Source organism: Asterias amurensis, chromosome 1, assembly GCF_032118995.1.
Source record: "Asterias amurensis chromosome 1, ASM3211899v1".
Lineage (NCBI taxonomy): Eukaryota > Metazoa > Echinodermata > Asteroidea > Forcipulatida > Asteriidae > Asterias > Asterias amurensis.
In genome coordinates this window covers 15191953-15217949 of record NC_092648.1, presented here as the reverse complement: position 1 = coordinate 15217949, position 25997 = coordinate 15191953, and the positions used below count along the sequence as shown (strand labels likewise).

The window sequence follows — 25997 nt, the reverse complement described above, 5'->3', positions numbered from 1 at the left end:
AGTTAGGACTAGTCTTATCTCGAGTTAGGACCAGTTACTCGTCCTAACTTAGGACTGTCCATGCAATTTGTACATCTCCTAGGACTAGTCCTAAGTTAGGACTAGTCCTAACTCTTTGTGAAATCGACCCCAGGCCAATTAAAACTAGTTTGCATTATGGATTATTAAATACAGACATCTTGTCACCAATGCTTATACGTAAAATTTTAATAGAATTTAAGCGTGCTGTAAAAAAAGCAAAGTAAAAAAAAAAGAAGGAATGTACCACATAAAGACCTGCTACTTTAGTTGATATAGAAGGCAAAAATGATACAAACTAGAGGAGGGGGAATCCCTTTGCCCCATGTATTACGTCTCATGGAGCAAGAGAGCTTGGTATTTAATAGTAATTAAGCAAAACAGGTGGTGGACTTATTATTGTTGCCTCTAATATTATTTTTAATTTACGTTCTTGGATTTGGGCACACATTTAAAAACAACTTCTGAAACACGAACATATTGAACTCGAATTCAATAGTTTGTTTTGATGACAATTGTTTCTGGGTGTAGTTTGTTAATAATAAAAACTGCCATAGTATTTGCTTTATATCTGAGTACCATAGTGTCATTCAATATAACAGTCGCTTATCCATTACATTTTTTGTTGGGGGGGGGGGCGACAGAATCTTCGGGCGACAGAATCTCGAATTCAATAGTTTGTTTTGATGACAATTGTTTTGGGGTGTAGTTTGTTAATAATAACAAATGCCATAGTATTTGCTATATATCTGAGTACCATAGTGTCATTCAATATAACAGTCGCTTATCCATTACATTTTTTGTTGGGGGGGGGGGGGCGACAGAATCTCCTTCCACTACGACGCCATGTCATTGATTCAATTCGGTCTACAATAGTCCCATAATAAAGAGACAGGCCTGGCATTTAATTTTTGAACAAGGCCATTTTCATTTTCATTTCGCAAACGGGGCGCCTCCCATTCGAAAATATTGAAGTCAACGAGAGTCCTGCGTCGTGTTGATTCCAGGCCGGTAAAGATAATACACAGCCCATTTGATATAATCAAGATCTAGAAGATAGTCAAGATCATTTGAACAATATATTTTAAAGGAACACGTTGCCTTGGATCGGACGAGTTGGTATATTAAAAGCGTTTGAAACGGCTTGTTATGAAATGCATATGGTTAGAAAGATGTTGTAAAAGTAAAATATAATGATCCACACAAGTATCACTCGAAATTGCACGGTTTTCCTTTTACGTCGCGAACTATCACGGTCGGCCATTTATGGGAGTCAAAATTTTGACTCCCATAAATGGCCGACCGTGTTGGTCGACAGGGTAAAAAGAAAAACCGCGCAATTTCGAGGCATATTTGTGTAGATCATGGTATTCTACTTTTACAATATCTTTCTAACCATATACATTTTACAACAAACGGTTACAGAACGCTTTTCAAAGACCAACTCGACCGATCCAAGGCAACGTGTTCCTTTAACCTCTTTCCCTAACTGACCACCTATGCCCCGGCCCAAATTACTACTGCCAAAGGGCACCACTTCCGACCCCAACCCCAACCCCAACCCGCCAGTGACTCATAACAAATACTCCGTTGTATTGAATATCAAAATACAAGTTCTGTTGTGAAATTCTTATATATATCTATCCCCGTTTCAAGAAACAGGTCCTGGAGATAGACTAACCTCTGACACTTGTTTGTAGTTCCTTCCGCATTCAAAGTCCCGTGTGGGGCCTGGCCATTTTGTGGCGACCCCCCCCCCCCCCCCCCCCAAGAAAAGTGGTTCATAAAAAAATGTTTCTAACACTTTACAGACATGACCCCCCCCCCCCCCCCCCCCCCAGCGCGAGCTATATGGATCTATGCCCCGCCCCCATAGCACTTCGTTCTCATATACTGAAGAGATATTGCACAGTGTTGCACACCGCCGTGATTGCACACCGCCGTCACGGTGAGGGTCAATGTTTATCAACAAAGGTAAGGGTCAATGTTTATCAACAAAGGCGAGACATAAAAGTCGGGGAATTCCCCACAATGAGAAATGCAGCACCACACACAATGCCACCGTGATAGTTCCCCACGGTAAATCGATGGTGACCGGCGAGAAAAGCAACGTTTCATTATTACAGAAAAGGGTACCAGCTACATATTTTCCACACAACCGTTTTATAGACGAAGTGAAATTTAGCGGCTCTCTAATTTTACGCTTTGAAACAACAACCCCAGCAAAAACTCACGATGAATGACATACCAGCAAAGGTTGAAGAGTGCCTGCTCAACAAGTCGCTATGTATGCTCTTGTCGATGGGGCCGAAAAACCGTCCCAAAACCAAAGCAAAGCTTCAGAATGCTCTGAGGCCGTGTACAGCAGTTGTGCCGTACGCCAACCCACTTGATATGCTCGCTGCTGCAAACAAGTCGTCAACACAACCGGCTCCTTCGGTGAACATTCCCCATGCCAAGAAACGTGTGTACGTGGACTTGAAGACATTGAAGGAGAAGTTTGATGAACATATTAAGGGACTTCAGATGCAGATAGTACCGGTAGCACCACAAGGTAGTGAACCAGACAAGAGCATCGTGGATGATGTCATAGCTTGGTTGCAAAGTGAGCCAGAAGGCACTGAGGAGTCTCTGATCAATGAAGTTCTGAAGAGGTGCAAGAAAGTGGTCGGCACTGAGAGTCCCGATGATGTGTTAAAACATCTCAAAAAGAACGAGAGTGTAAAAGTTGATGACTGTTGGATTGTGTCTTACAATTTCTCGACGTGTGGTAAGACATTGGCTGACTATATTAATTATTTTAGGCACGGTAAGGACCACTCTTCTGCTTCAGCTGAGTTGGGTGCTTCTAGCTCTGGTCAACTCACTCCGGAGTCAAGTTCACTGTCACACACCAGTGCTGTTGTATTGTACTATCTTCATGGGCTATCTCTTTTAGAAAGGCCTTCAACAGAGTCTGGGGTACTTCGAGTCATTGTTTCAGTTTGTAAGACATTTTTTACTGTTCCGCCGTCTCGACTTTTGGGGATGAACACGGGACTGATCAAACACCGGCAAATCAAACCAACATCCAAGGAGAAAGTCTCAAAGGAGAAGAAAAAAACCCTGAAAGCAATGGAGCAGAAAAAATCTGAGGTGGAGGTTGGGTCACCAGACAAAGGGAAAGCAGAATTGCCCAAGAAACCGAAGATGAAACTAGAATTCGCAATCGGAGTGTTACCGGGAGAGAATAACATACAGGAGCAAATCCCCATCACTCCAGAGGGTCTAACTGGTATCAAAGTGTGCATGCAAGATTCATCTGCTCAACAAGCAGGAGCGAAATCCGTTAATAAGATCACAAATGAAAAAGTACGTGCCATCAGCCAATGCAGAGAGCTCACAGCTTACCTGAAGGGTCGACTCACTGTTGCGGCACGCAACAACAGTGCAATTCTCATCGCTGCAGATGAGGAAGAAAAGAAGGTTATGACTTTCAAGGTGGTTAACTGGATTGGCTTGTACCAAAGCCAATGCTCCGGTATGGCTACAACAGAGATTGATGTGGCCAAGCTACAGAAGGAGCTGATCAATATCTGTGTGGGTAGAGTACGCCACCTTGCGTCGACGACTCTCACCGCCATGCTGCAAAAGGCAGGTTTTATCACTATTGATGATAAACAATCTGTGATGTATCATCTACCAGCAAACCGAGACAAGATATCTTCCTGGCAGGAGGACACCATCAAGGCGGCCATTCAAACATGCTGTTGCTCAAACATGCTGAAGAGGGCCTTTCGCAAGAAGAAGAAAGTTGGCAGGAAAAAGAGAAAAACAGTTGTGAAAAAGAGGAAAGTCTGTCCCCAAATCCAAAGTTCCCCCGAGTCGGCATCCTATTGTTTTGATGATATTGATTTCCATGATGATGACTATGGCTATGGCGATGATATCGTTGATTATGATGATGATTATTATGGTGGGGACGACTATGGGTGTGGGGATGACTATGATGATTTGTTCTAGACTTGCTTTAAGTCCCACTGATGCAAAATGGCAAATGAAAAAGATTGTCCTGAGATGCACTGGACAATATGGAGGACTTTTAAATTGTTTCTGTTATCGAAATCTCTCTGAGACAGCTTGTAGTTAATTGAAATGTATCATCAAATTAATTTTATTGAGTACTCAACAACAATGTCAAATTGATAGATTAGGCTCATAATTTTGCACTGAGGAGTGTGTACATGTAGTTTATTAATCATCAGTACTATTTCAAACTGCAATAAATATTGCCTACTATTTTTTGATAAGTGAAGTGAAAACTTGCTTTAAAAATGAAGTACTTTTCTGTATCCAAGCCCAATTTCATATAGCTACTTTAAAAGCACATAGAGTAGCATGGCACAACAAAAAAAGCTTACCAGAATAAAGGTCTGACACAAGCAAAAAAAATGACGACTGGTTTCCTGCCCATTTTTGATTGGCAAGAAATTCTTAAGCAATTCTTTGTTTTTAAGCAGCTCTATGAAGTTGGACCCAGGGCATACATGTACATGTAGTAATTGAATAACCATAAACATTAAATGAACACGTTGCCTTGGATCGGACAAGTTAGTCTATGAAAAGCGTTTGAAACCGTTTGTTATGAAATGCATATGGTTAGAAAGATGTTTTAAAAGTAGAATATAATGATCCACACAAGTATCACTCAAAATTGCACGGTTTTCACTTTACATCGCGAACTAACACGGTCGGCCATTTATGGGAGTCAAAGTTGTGACTCCCATAAATGGCCGACCGTGTTTGCCGACGAGGTAAAACGAAAACCACGCAATTTCGAGGCATATTTGTGTACATCATTGTATTCTACTTTTACAATAACTTTCTAACCATATCAATCTTATAACAAACGGTTAAAGGACGCTTTTCAAAGACCAACTTGACCGATCCAAGGCAACGTGTTCCTTTAACACTGGAGGTTATTATCTACTAACTGAACCTTGTCAACTGTTAACATCACTGAGCTTGTGAAGACTTGGTGTACTGCCCTGTTGTATCAATTTGAACTTTAAATCATAACTTCATAATATGAAAGACCTGTGCCCAATTTCATTGAGCTGCTAAAGCAAAAATTAGCTAAGCACAAAAAAAACTATGCTTAGCAGAATAAGGTTACCATGTTACCAAACTACCATGTTACGTACAGTTTGTGGCCAGTAGGCCCTATTCGACTTATTTCTGTTTGTACACAGTAAGCAATATTTTCTGCTCAAACTAGCAGCTCTATGAAATTAGGCCAAATAACAAGAGCTGCTGCCTACGCAGAAAATTACTTTGAAGGTTTCTGCTAAGCAAAAAATAAGCAGGTCATACATACATGTATTGTACCTTATTCAGTAAGCATAATTTTGTTGTGCTTCTGCTTACGTACTTTGTGTGCTCAAGCAGCTCTATGAAATTGGGCCCTGTAGCATTTGTAGGCCCTAATGTACATGTAGTAGCTCCCTCACAAAGTGACAAATTTATTGGAAAATCAATCTGTTGTCGTGTGGGATAAAGGCCAAGGCCAGGGCAATGGAGGTGAATAATGAATAGTGTACTCTGATATTGTGAAATTCCAACCTTGAAAGTCTGCCTGGCTCATTGAAAAAGTTAGTTATGTTCAGAAAAATATAGATGTTTTGTGTGTTTGTTTAGCACATATGAATGCATTATTTTTCATAATATTGAGTTTACTGATCGTATCTAAATAAAATGTCATAAGTCAAGAGTACCTTGAGTTTTAGACTGAACAAACTTTTTTTAAAGCTATTGTAAATTAATCAGACCTGCAAGAAATTCACCTTGATTTAGAATTACACTAGTTTATTGACAGACAATTAAAGCTGTGTGTACTAGTTCACTGCACTACAATATTCATATGATTTATAATGTGTATCATCTTGATATTAAATGTATTTAATATTTGAATTTGATCTGATTTTAGGGCTTGTGCTGGAAAGGCAGTGGACACTTTTGGTAATTACTCAAAATATTTATTAGCATAAAACCTTACTTGGTATCAAGTAATGGGGAGAGGTTGATAGTATAAAACATTGTAAAGAACGACTCCATCTGAAGTAGTAAAGTTTCTGAGAAAGAAGTAATTTTCCACAAATTTGTTTTTGATACCTCAGATTTAGAATTTTCAGGTCTTGAAATCAAGCATCTTAAAGCACACAACTACGTGTGACAAGGGTGTTTTTTTTCTTTCATTAATATCTCGCAACTTTGACGACCGATTGAGCTGAAATTTTCACAGATTGTTTATTTTATGCATATTGTTGAGATACACTCAAGACTAGTGTCTGACAATTACCAATAGTGTCCAGAGTCTTTAAAGGCAGGACATCCTTTTTGTAATTATTTCTTACCAAATACGTTTGAAGTTCAATGAGCATAAAACGTATTTGGTGAGGAGCACTGAAGAGCTGTTGAGTTTATAAAACATTGTGGGGATTAAGCCATTCCCAGGCATCTGAAAGCACAACATTCTTTGCAGCAAGTGTGTTATTTTTCTTTAATTATTTGTTAGTTATTTTACGCAGAAATTCTGATACACAAAGTGAGGATACTGGTCTTTGACAATGACCAAAAGTATACGTGTACCTTCATTTTAAAAGTCAGTTTATAAGCCTGATCCTTCCCTGTTCTAAGGGAAATTTAATTATTTTGTTAAACATTTATGTTAGGTTACTTAACACTTATTTTTTTGTAATAGTTAATGACACTCAACAAGGGAACTTAATATTGCATTGGAACATTTAAATATGCATCAAGGCAATAACCAGTGCCACAGAAGTCAGTTTATTTCATGGTGTACACATGGACTTAGGTCCGAGTATAAGATCAATTTGGACATTTCTTTCTTTCTTCATCAATCATGTCTGACTGGTAATGCCAATACATATAATCAACATAGAACATTAACAACTTGAAACTTTGAAGCTACATGTACATAGACCTTATCGCAAATACCAATGCGCAAGCGCAGACTGTTGAATGAGGTGCATTGTGGGATAGATATGAATCAAATTTTGCTACCAGCTAGACCACAATGCACCTAATTCCAAGCTCTACGCGCGCGCCCCAGTATTTGCGAAAAGGTCTATGTAACACCAATTTCTTGAGAATTATTTGCTATATTATATTGATTATTTTAAATTGAAACATGCATTCTAGGATCGATTGTAAATGTACTCTTCCGGAAACAAAAACATGCATCATGCCTACAATCTTGTAACAGCTTTATAGTTTATATTCAAACTTACATACGTACAGATAACTGCATTTGCTTGTTTTTGTTGTTGATTGTGATTTTAACTAAGAAAACAATTTGATTTATTTATATTTTGTAATTATTGGTTAACATGATTGATTGAAACAACACCTTGCATACTTTGCACACTTTGCATATGTACTATGTAAGTAGAAATTTAACCGAGACACAGTAATTTTTCATCACTGTGTAAAACAAGTTTGTCAGACAAAGAGTAATTAAGTATGCTTTGCAAACTTTGCATCTGTACTATGTAAGTAGAAATTTAATCAAGTCACAGTAAATTTTCATCACTGTGTAAAACAAGTTTGTCAGACAAAGAGTAAATAAGACTGTACATTGTAAAATGTATCTAATTCCTTTGCTAAATTGAAGCTTAGCAGACACCTCTTGATCAATTGGATTAATTTTGTTATCTTAAAAAGCAAATACTATGTACATCATACTGTGTGTGAAAATAAATGAACTTAATATTTGCTAAAATCTTGTTGACTGACCGCATCTTTTAAATAATTTTGTTGAGAGGTAAAAACATGACATCTTCTTGAAGGCATTTGTCTAGTTCTTTGTCTCATTTTTTCTGAATAATTAATTAATACATCAATTAAATGTCCTTGCCTTACACTTAGTGAGAAATCGGTATAGGGCTAAATGAGTTCATAATTTCACCATAAAAGGTTTTTAACCAGGCTTTGAACAGTAGCCTTTCTAGTTTTGTCCTGCTCTTGCAAACATCCCATTATTGGAAAAACGGTTTGGGTGGTGGATTGCGTGGTGGGGTGGGATTTGGGGGTGGGGGAGTGTGGGGGAGTGTTAAGTGAAGGGGTTCATAGGTTCTGTCTATGCAAAACACTCTTGTACGAGTAGGTCGTATTTTGCCTTTTTTGACAAACCGTCTTGTCTATATTCAAGTTGTTTTCTCTTCCCACTCAATTGATGTTTGGAGGAAGTCTTGGACTCAGAGTCGTCAGATGGAAATGCCCTCTCAACGTACACAGAGCAACACATCAGCAGTGCCTGCCTGAAGTCTTCGGCTCGTTGTTGCCAGGGTGCCATTGGTGTACTCTGGGGTCCGCTGGGTCTTTTAGCAGTGGGGATGTGGTATTCGATCTTGTGTGGTGACTCACTGCCGATAGTGACATAGCCAAGTCTCTGTAAACATCCCACAATGCTTGCTACAGATATCCTTCTCACTTTAATGGTGCAGAGATTAATCAACTGATTTTGAAGTTTGACAGTTGTTGGCAGTTGACCTTTGACAATGACATTATGTTCACTTGAGCCACCCGAGCGATAGGAGTCAATCCATTTGATGACTCGTGATACGACTTCTTGCTTCTCACATTCTAATGCCGGCACCAAAACAGCACTGCTAGAGCTTGTCTGACAGGCTAGGCGTTTGTTGAGAGAAGCTGCGAATCCCTTGGACTGAAGAGCGACACTCCGCTTGTCTGGCCTCCATTTTGGTTGAGCCGAGTTCACAGTTGAGTTTGTTTCTGTGCTGAAGATGTGTGAATCAATACGAAGAAGGCCCTCTGGTGTTAGAGGGACTTGCCTTCTCCTCTGGCTCTCTCCTGGCGGACTACCGATCACCAGATTTGTTCTTTCAGTCTTGGGATTTTTTCGAATGACCTGTTGACTCTTCATCTTGCCTTGGGTTTCTTTTATCTTTGAGGCAGTTTGTGTTATCATTCTAGAAGGTGGGACCACATAGGTCAGGCTTTGTGGTTTGATTAAGTCAAGTAGATCAGTTAGTTTGCTTGGTTTCATATCAACACTTGACAAGGTCTGTAGTACCAGAACATCCATCAGATATTCTTCAGGGCCATTTCCAGTCACATCAACATTGATAATAACACCATATTCATGAGGTCGAATGTCACTTCCCTCCGCAAGCCACATGCACACTTCATCCTTAATGTCAATCTCATCTGCATACTCGTTCATTTCAAAGGAGCTCCAGGATGCCTTGGTCCTAGATTGCCCATCAGATATGCGCTTCAACTGTGATGAAAGTGTAGCGTCGAGCTCAGGGAGGAAGTAGCTAACCGTGTCTCCATCTATTTTGAGGTACCCCTTTGCTTCAAGTTTCTTGGCAACTTCCAAAGAGCTGTGGGTAACCCTTTTCATGCAGTGCTCAAAGAAATCCTTCAGGAGTTCTTTCTTTGTTCCCTCACGTTTTCCACAATGGTGAACCCAAGCCTGGGCGTCTTCAATTATTGACCTTTCAACCTCTCCATCTTGAACAGCTGCATCGAATATACATGTACTTCCTTCTTTAGCTTTTGTTTGAATTTCTTTAACAAAAGCAATGAATAGTTTGCGGCTTAAGGTGACGGTGGTTTGACGTTTAGGGTTATGCACATCCACCATTGGACGGGGGTGTTCCACCATAGCATTGGCTGCCTCAAGTGCTTCGAGTGGATTGTAAAAAGGAACTACCTTGGTGCAAGGGTGAAGGGCATTTTCCAATTTGTGCAGTGTCTTGGGTTTTGCACTGCCCATTGCAGTGAGCATTGACAGTACTTTTTCAACCAAACATGGCGCTTCTTCCATTCTTCCAGGCGTTTCAAGATCGCTGAGGCCTACCAAAACTTCACTGGTGCCAATTCTAACCATGATTGTTCGATGTCTGTGGTACTGTGTGGTTAACTTGTGTTGATCGGTTTATGTGGTTTTTCCTCCAGCTCTTCCACAGGCAGTGTCAGTGGATGAGACCAAACTGAGTGAGTGATAATCACCAAAGAATTTATGTCTTATATAGCGATCTTCAACAGTCAACAGTACACGTTTTGAAAACGTTGTTTGAGTTGAGTGATTATTAAAATCACGTATCTCTGTCGCTTTGAAAACGTTCTTTACATCATACATGACTCATGAGCCAACACTTACTTTTGGGATGCTATTATTACCGGTATACAAACTTCCTTGTATTGTGCAATTCTCCAAAATAGTTTCAATTGATGGTGCAATAAATTACACGGGGCTATCCTGCCTGCCTGCCAACTGCAGCACAACAACAACAAGACCTCTCTCGTCGTACGTACGCAACATATCCTCGACCCCCACTTTAAACATGTGGGAAATTATTATACGGAGAGGGGTATGGGGACAAGGTGAACGGGTGGTGGTTTCCCCGTTGATCTTCCCCCGCCCCTCCCGAGCACTGGTCGAGAGAGGGTGATATTTTGTATGAGAATAAAACTGAATAAAAAAGAATAAAGGCTACAAACGTAAACCAATCAATTACTTCATTCATTTCCCTCTCAATGATTCGACACAAACTTGCATTAAAAAAAATTCAACCTCGTATTTATTTTAATCGACCTCTTGTTTTCCCTCGTTTCTCTGTAGGTATGAGCTTGCCAGAGTGCAGCCTTGATTTAGGATCGAGGTTGAGGACTAAAATCTCCCATCATGCATCAATTCAAAATGGCCACCAAATTTGGTCAAGCTACTACAAAAAGCAAACAGCCGTGAAAATTCACGCTGAAATTATACACAATTTAGCCTAAAACAGTGTCAATTTTCTGTGCTTTTATGAGAGAAGGTACAATGTACAAATATAAAACAGGCAAGCGACGGTCATCGCAGCTTCCTCCAAAGAAGAAGCTCAAGACTCAGCCGCCGCCACCGGTAGTCGATGGTGAGTTATTGCGATTGACCTGAAACTCACACACTAAATAACCCCATACAAATACACACAGTAACAATTCGCCCAGTTTATATAAAAAGCGCGCACTATCTAAACTATATGACAATATTATTCCATATGCATGAAATGCAATATTCAAGAAGAGCAGTTAATGGCGTGTTTTTAATTTGGAAGCGCATATTGTCTGACTTCAGTTTCAAACTCGTGAAATTGACATCGGTAAAAAAACAACCAACAAAACTGAAAACAGCCGACGCGACGCTGGATTTTTCCACCCAGCCAGTCATGCCAGTCGACTGCTTTTTAAAATATAAACGTTCCAAATAAACAAGGAAAAATCAAAACAAGTCACTTTTGTTTCAATCAAAAGGAGTCCCGTTCTTAGAAAGAACTTTAACAACTTTACACAACATACTTTTTCTGTAATCTGTCTTATTTCTTCATGATTTGTTTGTCTGTGCCTCTGTGGTATTGTAATTTGTATTTGTATTTAGACAACCGTTATGTTACAGTTAAATTAACATGTAGGCCCTTATTTTTATATTTATAGAACGTCATCATGAAATTAAAATCTGCTACAGAGATTAAAAACATATATGTAAACAAGAATAATAAAAAAAGGAGTAGTTGCACAGTTTTTGTTTTATGAGATTCAATCAAGCTGATCATCAGCTAGATTTCACTCACTTTCTGATTCTCGTTGCCACAATTAAAATTAAATATTACAACAAGTTTTATGAAAACTTTTTGTGTTTTTATTCAAAATAGCTGATCAAGTATACTGTTTTTAAACTTGATTATAATGATGTTTACACTTACAGTGTGTTCATTTTCTTTTTTTATAAAAAGGACCTTGTCCTTCTTTTTGAAACATTTCTCTCAATCTTAGCAGTTTTTTATAAGCTTAATAGATTTTTGGAGGGAGCTAGTCATGCTAGCACAGCTTTGTATTTTTACACTAGGCTACTTAACATGATTTAATTTTCAAATAACGTTTGCGGAAACAAATATTTGAAATTAAACCTCTTTGTCTTGTTAGCAATGCTACTAACAAATACTTACAAAAATAGTCCATCAAACAACTTTGCCAATGAAATTTTAAAAGAATTTTGTGTGTTTGTGCCATAGCGTTCGAATTCAAAGGCTCCAGTAGTGAAGATGAACAACCACCGCCATTACAACTTGGTCGACGGGCCTCAAGCACTGAGGCAATCAGTCCACGCCTTAGTCAAATTTCCCCGAAGGTGGAAAGCCCGAACTCAGGAGATCAGTGGAAGAGTCCTCCATATGCACCTTTCAGTGACTTTGGGGACTCTACTTCTCCAACTGAAGATAAACCCATGATGGGGTTCGGAATGTCATCATCAACAAATTGCTTTTTCCAGACGGACAGGCAGAATTCCGCGGATGGCTCGGCTTCTTTGTCTGTTACGGCATCCCCATCGAAGGAAGAACCTGCCTTTGGTGGTGGCAAATACAGTATTTCAGCACAGAATATGATGGTTTGTGTTCATCCTAAATCCTAAACACTCTTGTACATTGTGTACAAATTTACTAGCCTAATGGCAGGCCTGATTAACAATTTTCTCATAGGGTGCCCTTTACCAAGGAGAAAATGCCTTGGTGCCCATGCCCTTTCAATAACGAAGCATACAGCCCTGCATCTGTGTCTTTATCTGTTGAATACTGCTACAAAATCCTCACAGGATATATAAGTTGCAGCAATTAAATGTACAATGTACTAGGCCTCCATCTGTCTCAAAGCTATGAACTGATGCCTAATGGCAAGGAGGGCAAAAAATGCTGATTCCAAGCTTGGATATTTTTTTGGGACTAGTGGGTTTGTCTTCAATTAAACCCATACTTTATACCAATGTTGACAAAACTGCACTGTACAAGTTTCTTGTCATAATATTCTTTTTTTTTCTAGAATATGTAGATGTCCTCTCGTAATATCTGTCCATTCCATCATTTCAATTTGTTTTCCTCAGGCCAAGATGGGATTTCAGAAGGGCAAAGGTCTTGGTCGTCTTGGTGAAGGCCGTGTTGATATCGTTGAAGCCTCTAAGCAGCGAGGGAGGAGAGGCTTGGGCCACATCACCGAGGGGTTTGAGGCCCAAGATGATCTGGTGTGGGATGAAAGAGAAGAGGTACTCTAGATTTATCCTTGTATTTCAAGCTTCCACATTCTCCACTTGTGTTTCTAGGGAACTATTAAGAAAGGGTCTTGTTAATTACAAAAATCAATAAGGCGAACAAAAATCACAATGAATTGTGTTAGTGAAAGTCCAAAGCTGTCATTGGGCGTGGAGGCTGTCCTTGAATAAGATGGTACAAGCCTGCACCATACCTTAAGAAAGGACCTTAATTTTCATTTAAAATAAATCAAAGCTCACATCGTGCTTGCAGGCTGTCCTTAAAGAAGACGGTACTGGCTTGTGGAGAATTTTATGAAGCCACATCGCACACACAATTTGTCAGCAGAGAATTTTAGGAAGCCACAACACAAACACCTAGTCAGAGGTAAATTGTATGAAGCCACAATACACAAACACTTTGTAAGCAAGCAGAGGAAGACATTGCACAGTTTTACAAAGAAAAGCCAATTGGAGACCTCGACAACTGTATATAATAAACACTCAATAAATATCACATTTACATTTTTTACAAGTAACTATGAATTCGTTTCTGCTCCCTGTTTGTTGTAGATCTCTGTTCATGAAACCTTCACATGGATGCCGCCCTGTAATGCTATAGAGGAGTATGAGTTGTCCCAATGGCAAGAATGGAAAAGGGAAAAGGTAATACTGAAGAGAAAGTCTACTGAACTTGAGGTCCTCACTAAAGCAATGACAGACAAGGGCCGTGCCAAGTAACTAAAAAGTTAGATGGAGATGTTAGATGGCATTATGGTTGGTATGGATAGTTTCTATACAGAAGCTTCGGTGTTGAGAGAGAACTTTAAAAAGATGATCAAGTATGCCACATTACAACATAGCATCATGCAGGTATCTTGTTTTGTTTCGCCCATAGGAAACCAAGCTACAATTTTACATGTTATTTTTTTTATGTTTTTTTTTCTTTGCTAGAGAAAAGACTTCATCGATGACGAAACTCATTTCTGCAATCCAGATGTACTGAGGAAGCTGTTGAAAGCAAAGGTAGGAACTGATGTATACCTCTACCTGTAAACTGCCCTTGACTTAACTTCTTGTCTTTCTAAACTGCTTTCTTGAGTGCTTCGTTCAATTCCCTATTTCCTTGTGCAAGGTTAACCTGTATTGGCCATAATTATGAATAGCATCTCAGGCCTTGCATTTAAATCTTGAGGGGCAGGCACAGCAATTTCCATCTGGTTTAATGGGGTCTTTCTTTGAGGAAAATTTAAATTGGTATCGGAACTTTGAAAAAGGCACCACAGCAAAAGCACAGGGCACCATTGCAAGTGCTGTGGGTGCCCGGGATTATTTTGAGGCATGGCATCTCTTCAGTGTTCTTACTCTCCAATACTTGTTCCTTGTTTGTAGTCGGCATTCGACAAGCTTGAAGATCCCGAGGAGATGAGGCAAGCAAGGACACGCTCCAATCCTTACGAGACCCTCAGGGGAGGTATCTTTCTCAACAGGGCTGCCATGAAGATGGCCAACATGGACTACGTCTTCAACTTCATGTTCACATCGCCAAAAGATGGGCATGAGGTAGAGATTAATGTTTTCTTTTTAGAGAGAGAAGACAAAATTGAGAAAGGCTTTTGTTTAACATGCATTTGATTACCCCGACCTCAACTCTCATTGGAAAGAGGAAAAGGAACACAACTGTCCACAGAGATTCTTAAAATGTTTAAACTTTAACTAAAGTTATTTGATGTCATTATTAAAACCCTTACTGCTTAGCCCCACTTGCCCGCAGGCATCCTAAAATCTTCCACTGTCCTTCCCTTTTATGTCACTTCCCATCAAAACTTTGATAAAATTTGTTTGCCTGGCCCTGCGAAAAGGGTTACACTGTAACTATGGTCCGACACCTCTACTGGACTTTCCTAATACTAACCCATATCCTAACCTAACCTTCCCTAGTGTACAGATCACGAAGGGTTATCAAAACATAGGGTGTGAAACAAAGGGGTGTCAGAAGATATAGCAGTCACTGTAAAAAACATCAGTGGCCAACAGTCCTCAAACCTCTGCAGTCAGACAACTTCCTGAAGAGGTTGTAGGGTTTGGGGTAATTCAGGATTTGAAAAGTGAATACATACAGGAGGCCTGTGGATTCTTTAAAAGCAAACAAAATAACTCTAAAAAGAGCAATTCCCTGGTATTCTGTGCAAATATGTTATATGCATTGATGTTTACAGAGCCTTAGTTGACTTTAGTGAAGACTTTAGGTGAAGAAGTGTGGTTCAAACATCAGATTAACAACTTGGGTCAGAACAATATTTGTAATGCATGGATGTATGTCTTCTGTCTTTCACACAGAGATCGCTATGTGGTCACAACGAGATTCTGTACTTTTCGGATATCTGCGCCGGCCCCGGAGGCTTCTCAGAGTACGTCCTGTGGAGGAGGAAGTATAGAACCAAGGGTTTCGGGTTCACCATCAAGGGTCCGTGTGACTTCAAGCTGGAGGAATTCTTTGCTGCATCACCGGAGTACTTTGAACCTCATTACGGTGAGGTCACATTTTATACTCATAACACAACTAAGGTGATCCCCTGGCTGCTGCTTCCCAGGTGGTATCGTAATTTGGGTGTGATCCCTGGCTTCACGACAGGCTGTCGCGCGACAGCTACGGGTTGGCAGCCCCAAAAAAGATATTGACAAAAAAGGCGGAGCTAACATAGGGCAAGAAAGCTCAGTTGGTAGAGCGCGGGTACGTTAATCCGGAGGTGTTTGGTTCGAACTCCACCTTAGTCAATGTTTCATTGTTCACCCCAAATCTTTTGTAATAGTCATGACAAGATTCCTTTTTGTTTCTGTGGACAGGTGTCAATGGTGCTGACGGTAATGGGGACATCATGATGAGTGAGAACCAGATTGAATTCCGGAGGTTTGTGTATGAGAACACTGACAACAAGGGGGTGCATTTCGTCATGGCTGATGGGGTAAGAGGCAACATGTGATAGAAAGAAGTTTTGTGAATCCTGCTGGTAAAATTATTGGGAGGGAAACCTCTTTGGTAGGAGTGGTGGCTTTGAGAAGAGCCAATGGAGTTGTCTCAACGTTAAATATAGATCATTAAAAATTTGTTGGGGTGTGAGGTTTTTTTGGGGTGGGGGGGTTTACTGAAAGAAGTTAATTATGAGAGCTCATTCACTTTGAGTCTTGATGGAGTTATTCAATGGTAGAAAATGGAAAAAATATTCTCAACATCCTTTGACAAAACAACTTCTTCAACAAGGCTCAATATACATCGCTTGAGAGTCAGAGTTGCGCCTTTGCAAAAATCCAGGCAGATAAACAGCCAGACACACACAACCAGACAACATGACAAAGATGCTTAACTTGCATCGGGTAAAAAGAATATTATTTGTGTTTTACCAAACAACGAAGTGTGTAAAGAACTGTATACTTGGTACTTTCCCTAAGTCCTGTAAAAAAAATCTGCAGAAATTTGGATTGCTGTTACCATGATTGGGATAGACATATTGTGTCATATGCTTTTAAGCAGATAATTATTAAGTGTGTGTGGATTATTTGTAGGGGTTCTCAGTGGCTGGTCAGGAGAACATTCAAGAAATACTGAGCAAGCAGCTTCTCCTGTGTCAATTTCTTGTTGCACTCTCAATTCTCAGACAAGGTAGGTTCCCCAAAGTAATCCGTAAAGAAAAAAAATGGCAAAAAATAGTTAATGGCCCGTTGTTTCAACCCTAGCAGAGTCTTTCTCGAGGTAACACAATTTCCATGGTAATAAAACTTGTTGATAACACATTAACATTGCTAAGGGATTTACACAGCTCTGCTGCATACACTACTGCCAATCCATTACAATTTGGAAAGGCCCGTCTCTCACAATAAGTGTTTACTTCACAAAGGGTAAGTGCCCTGTGCCTTGGTGCCCTGTGTTAGAGGGCAAATACTTGTCCTCATAAAAAAGAAATGTCGGGCCAAACTACAGCTTCTAAATCCCGGTTCATACTTCCTGCGAATGCAAGTTCGCAACAAATAATTCAGAGAATAAGAGTTAACTTTTGCTCAACTCATGATGATGATGAGGATGATGATGAACCAGGCTTGAACCAGGCTTTGTTATGGGATGTTGATCCAGACAATTTGAGTAGCCCCTTAACGTTCTCAATTGGCCTACTGAAATACCTTAATTGCATGACTTTCTTCATATAATTATTGCAGGTGGTAGTTTTGTATGCAAGACCTTTGATCTCTTCACTCCGTTCAGCATCGGACTCATCTATCTTTTGTACAGAGCTTTCTACAAAGTGTGTTTGTTTAAACCAGTCACAAGCAGGCCTGCCAATTCGGAACGGTAATGCACCAATGAGTAATCTCTGGTTCTTCTGTTATAGTCGGTGCATATACGTTTGTCTGTTCAAGGGTTGATTTAGACTCCAGCCCAGCGTGCTAACACTAGACAAGACGGCTGCATGCCAGTCGGACCTGAGCCCAATTTGTAAGCAGTGAATATTGCTGAACAAATACTGAACGAGCAGGGCACTAGTCACAGACGATAGTTGTGAAATGGTATTTGAACTGATAATATTTTTCTGGTAAGCATATTGTTATGCTTAGCTGCTTTGTGTGCTTTGTAAGCAGCTCCATGAAATTGGGCCCAAAGTAGCGCTAAGAATAAGTGTCCGACCAACTACATTTAATTGAAATTTCTTCATTATGTTCACTACAGATGTCCTCTTCCCTAAAGGCATATACCACCTATGCACTATAGGTTGTATCTATTGAAGATTAATTGATATTAATTAACAACAACAACAAACTACAACTTTTTCCTTTTTCTGTAGTTACGTTGTGTGCAAAGGAATGCGGTCTGGTGCCCACCTCATCCATGATTACATGTTTGAGCTGAACAAGCAGATGAACAGACTAAAGAACAGCAGTGATGACATCTTGGAGGTGGTACCCCTAGAGGTCATCAAAGCTGATGAGCAGTTTACGCAGTACATCACTAAGCAAAATGAACTGTAAGATATATAATTATTTATTCACAGCAAATCAACATTAGCATTCAGTGGTGCACAAAACAATTCAAGGCTAAAAATTCGGCTATGCATAATGGCTGGCCTAAATGGTGCCCTGTCTGGGATGTTTTCCTATTGACCCACTTCACCTGACATCATCATCAGAAAAATCTTGAATGTGCCATACTGGTGGGCAATTTCACTGTGCGTTTAATGCATAGAGTATGCTGTGCTTTATGCAGTGAAGTGCGCATTTTAGGCCACGCGGCGTTAATACACATAAACCTAACTTGCCCACCAACATGGTGAGCGTGGCACCAGTCGCCGCGTGTGATGCGTGTGCAAGGGGTCAATACTACGTTACACTCTTCCAATCAAGTACAGAAGTACCCCAAACCCACACAGAAATCCTCCTAAGGTTTTCTTAGATTCCCAGAACACAATGAAGACACAGTGTGGTGGTGGGGGGGGGGAGGGGGGGCGTACACCATGCCACAACAAAATGTGTGACTCGGGTAGAAGTTAGGGGGTAAATTAATTCTACAGTCCTCTACTATGTTACTTTGAAAGGTTTTGTTAATTGTTTTTTATGCAATTGTAACATTTTGCGAAACATTGAAGGGTGGTTGGGCATTAACTGATTAAGTTTCTTTCAAAAAGTTGGAGGCCAGGATTTAAATGGAAAGAAATCAATTGCCGTGAAAGAAACTCACATGTAGCGTTTCAAATTGTCTCAAAAACTGTTTACAATTTTCCCTACTAATTTTGTTATCCTCTTGAACCATCAGCCAAGCTCAAACTCAAGCCCAAGGTCTTGCCAAGATCCAAGCGTTCGTCCGTAACACCAAGCTGTTAGAGCCGAGGCAGGCCGAGATGAGAGATGAGTGCCTTAGGTTATGGGGGGTAATTATGTCAACTTTTAGTGATCAATCGCTTCATTTTCTCTGATTGAAAGCTTCTTATTAACCCTCCTACTGTTTTACCTCAATGTCATCCACTGGTTTCTAATAATAAGGTATGCCAAATGCATTTATACAGTACACAATCAACCCTCCTACTGTCTGACCATTCAGTATCATCCACTGTGGTTTTTAATGATAAACTAAATGCAAGCCTGCAATGTAATAGCATGTGGTGAATGCATCTTCACAGTATACATTTGTACAGTCAATTCTCCTTCTGTCTGACCATTCAATCTCATCCACTTTGGTTTATAAGTGACAGATGCACTAGGCCAGGCTGCAATGTGCTACTGTGCTTCTAAATTATGTGTAATTGGTCTTTCCAATTGCATGAATTCTGTATTGCAGATCTACTGAAGTTAAACTCCTGGGAGAAGGATGGTCATAATGTCCATAAAGCCCCATCATCATGGTCTTTCTTATTCTTATAAAATTTACATGAGCGGTTTTGTTGGTAAGCCTTTTCTATTTGATCACGTTATAGGTACCAGGGGAGACAAGGTCAACACCTAAGCTTCCAGACCCAATGACAAAGTTTAATCAACTCAATAAGGTAGGCGTTTTGAGACCAATTAAGAACTCACTTTATGGCAGTGAAAGTTAATAACGAAAAATTTCCTTGATCCACTAAGCAAACAAAAAGGCGAGTAGTCCCTACCTTCTGCCCAGGTAGTAGTTAATAAGCAAGGCGGTTCTTTTCAAAACAAAGAAATCTCCCAATTTCTGAAAATCTACTCCAAAAATATACACATGGTGTCATCGCAAACAAAATTGAAATCTACATCAATACCTCACCACGCAATGCCTCAAATCTCATATTTTCCAGTTGCATTATGAACTGAAAACTTCAAGTTGTTAGATGTGTTTAAGAAATTTCATGAAGAACACGTTGAGACAGGTTAAAAAACATCCACTGCAAAGTGTGTACTCAACATTTTTTTTAAAATTTTTTTTCTGAACAGGATGAGAGCAACGACTACTTCCAGCACACTCCAATGATACTAGACAGAGAGAGTCTATGTAGAAATATCCGCAGTATATTTGACTACCGCTGTATGGTGTCCAGTGGGGAGAGAATCTTCGTCATTGGGATAGGGGTCAGTCTAATTCAATGACTCAACCTCTAATGGGATCACAACAGTTGTATCTAAAAAATTAATATTATGCAAAATATTTTCACTGGCTTACAATTGCTTTACACACCCTGAGAAACAGCTGGAAGTAATTACGGTTGGAAGACAAAACCTATCTCAGTATGTTCAAATTCAATTCAAATTAAAAATTGTATTAAACCTTAGGTAAGCGATTACAAAAGATTGGGCTGCTCCGTAAGAATAAACAATTTTGTTAAAGTATAAACTAGGGCGACACGACAATAAAACGGGAAGTAAACAAAATTGCGAATACAACCATGTTCATTACCTAACATGTAGTTGACTTCCACACAGCATGAAAGGATACAATAGCTCAACAAACACACCAAACATAGCAAAACAAAACCGATGAAACAGAGTGAAACTGTGGAGCTGGCCAAATGATGATGGTCGCCAGTTGTCCAGCACCCTCTTTTTTAAATATTCTATCATTCTACATGTACCTTGCTGTGTATTCGTCTATAAGACAATACATTTCAATGATGAAAGTTGCTGCCTGGTGAGTTATTTGCTTTCCTGACAAAGTCATGCCCAATGCTCTTGATGATTCTTGATAGCAAACACTTTTTTCTGACTGATGCATCGATAATGAAAAACAGAATTCTAGTCATGTTTTTTCTTTTTTTTCTTTTTCTTTTAACAGCGATCACATGTATTCCAGTGGAATGGAAGGCCTGCCACTAAATGGACCAAGTTTGACAAAAGGTGTAACCTGAGACTACCTGGAGATACGCTGTTTGAAGCCGAGCTGGTAGAGGAACTGAGAGGCGAGGTGGGTCAAAGTTCAAGGTTCAAGTAGTCTTTGGGCTGGCTTCCAATGCTATATATTACCAGGATTTCAATCCCTTTCATACCCATACTTGATTTTATTTATTAAGTGTGCATAGATGTTCAATCCAAGGGTCTCTGTGATGCAACATCAATTACCCTGATCTGGAGTTGGTTATAACAGATCAAAGTTTGGGTCTGAAACACTTCAGATTTATTCTGATCAGCCTCTGGCATTCAGAGCTTCCATGGTTTTAAGTTGTTAACTTTCCTTCCTTCATGGAGCGAACCTTTCCAACTCATCCTGAATGATGGCGGGGTAGCAAACGCATTCTCCCCCATCAAGGGAAGATTCAAAATAAGTTTCCAAGAAGCCCTTGTCGTTGTAGTCCTTCAGGTTGTAAGACCCAACATAGATTGTAACCTTCAAAAGTTTAGATGCTAACAACATTTTCAAGGTGATGCTGACAATCTTTTTGTTTAGTAAGTTGCTTTAGAATGTCTTTGCACCCTTGAGAAACAGCGGTTTCTTTGTATACATGCAGGGCTCTGGACAGAGAAAGTCTTATGCTCTACACATGCTGGATGCAATGTGGCTTGGAGGAGAGGATGTAAGACATCTCCATTTCACTGAGAGGTAAGATTACTCATCTACTACTGCATGATCCAAAGTCTGCTCAGAGACTTACAAGAAAAGGCCGACCCCAGCCATGATTACCTAATGGGCTCAAGACAGAGCAGCTTGAAAAAAGCTTGTGGTCCCCTGCAAAGCAGTTGCTTCATGATGATGACATTAATAGGTGTCCAGTGATCCTGATGCTCTACACAGGTTGTTGCCCCTCGCCAATAACAGTCAACATTAGCCCTGGCATTGCATGGAGGCATCCGTTGCTCTGGTCTTGGTGCCTCTTCAAACGTTTCCCATAGACTTTCCGTTGAAACTACCTTTGGCAAGTTTAAAAAAAATCTTGCCCAAGCCTGGAATTACAAGGAGGCCAAGCATGCCATGGCCTTCGTTGCCCCTGGTCTTGGCTCTGGTGCCCCTTTAGAAGTTTCCCACAGACCTTAAGATTCTCAAATGGAAGTTCCCTTTCCAAATTGAAAATGGCCTTGCCCTCTTCAACATATCCTGATGATGATGGCTGAAAGTTCAACAACAGTAATCAAACCACAGCACAGTTGGTGTCATCATAAATCTTTTCTGATCCCCTTTCCTCAGAATCATCAAGGCCGAGTTGTTTGTCAAGGCTATCCACAAGCCCACCAAGGCTAGCCAGACACCATTGAGGGTCAAGGAAGTCTACCGGTTTGAGGAGATTAATAAGATCTTCGACAGGTGAGAAAAAAAAAGATCAATGGCCGCTGATTTCATCGCCGAGTTTCTGAATCACAACCTCTGATTTGTGCAATTCATAATCACAGATGTAAACCATTGTTTATATGAGGAAGATTATCCGTTGCCAGCTTGGTGTTTATGTCCCCTTGTGGGAGTTTACCAAGTTCCCTTGACTGGAAGATCATCTTAACAAACAAAATGACCATCACTTAACATCTGTACACAATTCCTGCAAACTAGGGATGATTTCCTACTTGAAAATGTATTAATTATTTTAGGGAACCATAGCATTCACTGACCAGAATGCCAGAAACAGTAACCAGAAACAGTACGCGATGTTATAATTTTTCTGTAACCTTAACAATCTCCCTTATACAACTCCTTAGAACTATTATCACTATAAGATTGCATGTTCCTTCGTTAGTCAGTTAGCCATCTTGAAACCAATCCAACAATTTCCTGTCTACTTCTTGATTTTGTTTTCTGCACTCCAGACTTGAGTTTAAGCAAATAAAGGGTTCCGGACGGCAGCAACGATTGTGCTTCAGAAACAACGCAGACAGACACTTCATTCCCGCAGGGGTGTATCTCATTAAAACTATCAACGGTAAGCTGAAATGGATATTAATATAAACCACTGCTGAATTGAAGGTCCACTTTTAATATACTGACCCGTAAGAAAAATGAGATAAATGCTTGTTCAAATAAAAACATTTTACACAAAACAATGTTGAACTGTATAGAATGCTTTTTCTCATGACAATTCTGGTCTTGTGGCAACAATTCGAGTCAAGTAAACATTTACAGTTCCATACCCTTGTGGGGGCCCTACAGTGTGTGATAAAGTACTGCTATCTTGTACACTTCCTAGACAAATGCCAATAACATTTAAAGAACAATGTTACAAATCGACCACCAAACCTCAACAGCATATGTACATGTAGACAGTCATAGAAAAACATACGTAAATGACGTTGGTGTTATTCTCTCATCAGAGCCATGGACAATGCATTGGAGTAGGACGAATCAGAGGAAGTATTTCTACAACGCCAACACAAGAGAGTCTAGGTTTGACTGCCCACCAGACTCAATCTCATCATTCAGGTATGTGCACTCTTCCTGATGTCTTGCCCATCATGTAAACAACGTGGTTGTTCTCAATACTAAGTCCGTCTCAAGTTTATCGGTTGTTTTCCTTCATGCACTTCTCCGATTGGGAAAATGAAAGTTGTTACTGGAACCTTGCAGAGAGTACCACATCAAAAGCACAGGGCACCTCGGCAAATGCAATTTAAATAGTCACACATCAAGTGGTAAAAACCTCGGTCAACATTCTTGGATTAATGCATCACTTCAATAACGCCCTGAAACAAACTTACAACACAACTTGTAACTGCAACTGTAGTTCTAATATGATTTTTTTCTTTGTATGTGTTACTTTAGAGCTTGTCACTTGAACAGACTGATGTGGGTGTGGGAAGAAGGAGTTCAAATTCACGAGAGTCAGACGGTATACAATCAAGAGAAACTCTCAAAAGATGATTTATTGGACCTCGTCAACAGGCAGCGGAAACCAGAATGAGACAACCCACCCCCCCCCCCAACCTCTACCGAGCCAAAGTGCTTCAGATCTCAAAGAGTCAGATGCCATTACGACCAAGAGAGACTTCCCAAGGGTTACTTACTGGACCTCTATGAGAGGCAGTTTAATCCAACTCCCCCCTCTGCCCCCAACTCTCAACTCACTCTAACCTCCTTGGTGTTTGGCTCAAGGAGATTCAGACACCCACCGCGAGAAACTTTCCAAAATTAAATCACTGGCTGAGCCAGTTGAAACCAGAATAAGACCCAGCCATCCCAGGCACGTATGCTTCGTTTTTGATGGGGCAAGGGCACCAAGGCATTTTCCTCCTTGGTAAAGGGCACTGTATGAGGAAATTGTAAATATCTACTGGAGCATTTCTAGGGCACCAAGGCAATGACCAGGGGGCGTGGAGGCAATCGCCTTCAGTGCCTCCGTGAAGTATCGGGCCTGCATCCCACCTGCCACTTTCTGGTGTTGGATTCCAGCAAATGGCAAAGACAGACACATGGTACACCAAGTCAAACTCCCTTAAAGGAAAATGTACTGGGCCTGATCCCCAGACACCACCCCCTCCCCCCCTCTAAGAGCAGTAGGGAGACCAGTCAGTAGGGAGGCCTCACGTTATCCAAGAAGCTGTGAATATCATTTTCTTTCCAGTAGAAAAAGTGCTGTTAGCGAGCTCTGCTGGGAGCCCATTTTTTATCTTATATTTAAATCAGGGTGAATTATTGTTTTTTGTTGTAAATCCTAACAAAACCTTACTTGGTTTCCTGCAACGACAAAATGGATGGGGACAATTCATGGCTTCCAAAAAAATAATGGTGGACTGCTAAAGAGTTAAATACTAAACTGTGGTCGCACTGTGGAGTTCAATACCTTCACCCATAATGAAACAGCCTGGGTTATATAGTCTGGCCCCCCATTGATGTATTCATTATCCTTGCAGTGACACGATATGGCATACTGGGAACCAAACAAAGATGGCTGCAGTGTTTAAAAAGAAGCTCTGTAATTATTGTGCACCACAACTATTTGTGAGTAATTGCTACCACAGAAGTAACAAAAGCCAATAATGGGTGCTAGATTAACCAACATGGCATAAAAACTTGCACAAACAACTTACCAGCCAAAGTACCATAAAGTTACCATCGCTGCGACTGGTATCCCAGCCATTTCTTGCTTAGCCAGAAGTTTGCTTAGCAGAGTTTTCTGATAAACAACGTTATGAGATTGAACCCATAAGTTCATTCACTGATAGTTATCATGTTATTGAATATCCAATCTTTGGAAGGGGATTTTTATTTGCAAAATACCAAGCTCAATACTGTTATTTCTGTGAAATAGAATGTTTTATGCTGCACACTGCATACTGTATATTTTGCAATCAAGCAGTATTTCATCATTTGTAGTGTAAGTCCCTCTAGATACGTAGAGACGATTCATATTTTGTCCTTTTAAGGGTAGCAAGTATTTGGGAAGTCAACTCTGTAGATTTTGTTATGTCTTGTTTTTTTTATATACACAGTGTGCCATTATGGCCGAAAGTAGAATATACGTTATGGATGATTATGCACCTGACTACTGTGTAATAATCTTTCTTTTTCTTTAGTTTTACACAGTCTTGTTGAGAAGAAATCCAGATATTGTCTGAAATAATTAACATCAAGAAATCGGAATCGAACTGTAAAAAAAGATCTTGTATCGGCCTGTGTCAATATTTTGTGTGTGTGGAAAAGTGTACATTCATTCCAATCCTCTAGTCTTCTTGAAACATCTAATTATAATGACCCCTGGTACATGTACATAACAATGGACTCTCACAATTTTTAAGTTATTGTGTTCGTAAGTAAAGCATGCATTCAGTAATCATTTTTCTTAAATACATTTTGAATAAGGGCCTAATTTCATAGTCCCACTTATAAGCGCACAAAATTAGCTCAGCAGAGCAAAATTATGCTTCCTGGTAAATGTAGTTATAGTTACACTACACCCCTATGGTCATGTCCCGACAACCCTAGTGTATTTTCCTAACCCTACACATACCCTGTTCCTGAACATAGGGTTGTCGAAACAAA

At 40.0% G+C, this 25997-nt stretch overlaps 2 protein-coding genes across 2 annotated transcripts in view; one reads left to right on the top strand and one right to left on the bottom strand.

The window, feature by feature from the left end:
* The window catches only part of LOC139947045 (cap-specific mRNA (nucleoside-2'-O-)-methyltransferase 1-like), a 26972-nt gene extending 975 nt beyond the window's left edge, over window positions 1–25997 (top strand). Inside the window, exons 2-21 of the mRNA XM_071944875.1 lie at window positions 10670–10961; window positions 12099–12472; window positions 12962–13120; window positions 13679–13771; window positions 14060–14131; window positions 14498–14668; window positions 15446–15638; window positions 15953–16071; window positions 16670–16766; window positions 17318–17450; window positions 17941–18120; window positions 18906–19020; window positions 19564–19632; window positions 20042–20176; window positions 20877–21005; window positions 21547–21638; window positions 22221–22337; window positions 22832–22944; window positions 23333–23441; window positions 23781–25997. Coding sequence (XP_071800976.1) covers window positions 10856–10961; window positions 12099–12472; window positions 12962–13120; window positions 13679–13771; window positions 14060–14131; window positions 14498–14668; window positions 15446–15638; window positions 15953–16071; window positions 16670–16766; window positions 17318–17450; window positions 17941–18120; window positions 18906–19020; window positions 19564–19632; window positions 20042–20176; window positions 20877–21005; window positions 21547–21638; window positions 22221–22337; window positions 22832–22944; window positions 23333–23441; window positions 23781–23919 — 2715 coding nt within the window. The 5' untranslated portion in view covers window positions 10670–10855 and the 3' untranslated portion in view covers window positions 23920–25997. The remainder of the gene's footprint in view (window positions 1–10669; window positions 10962–12098; window positions 12473–12961; window positions 13121–13678; window positions 13772–14059; window positions 14132–14497; window positions 14669–15445; window positions 15639–15952; window positions 16072–16669; window positions 16767–17317; window positions 17451–17940; window positions 18121–18905; window positions 19021–19563; window positions 19633–20041; window positions 20177–20876; window positions 21006–21546; window positions 21639–22220; window positions 22338–22831; window positions 22945–23332; window positions 23442–23780) is intronic.
* Window positions 5841–10570, bottom strand: LOC139947037 (uncharacterized). The gene has a single exon (XM_071944863.1). It carries the CDS (start codon window positions 9932–9934, stop codon window positions 8156–8158), a length of 1779 nt encoding a protein of 592 aa, XP_071800964.1. The 5' UTR covers window positions 9935–10570; the 3' UTR covers window positions 5841–8155.

Excerpts from the sequence above, each read along its gene's own strand:
- LOC139947037 (XM_071944863.1), bottom strand. The coding sequence starts at position 9,934 with ATGGTTAGAATTGGCACCAGTGAAGTTTTGGTAGGCCTCAGCGATCTT.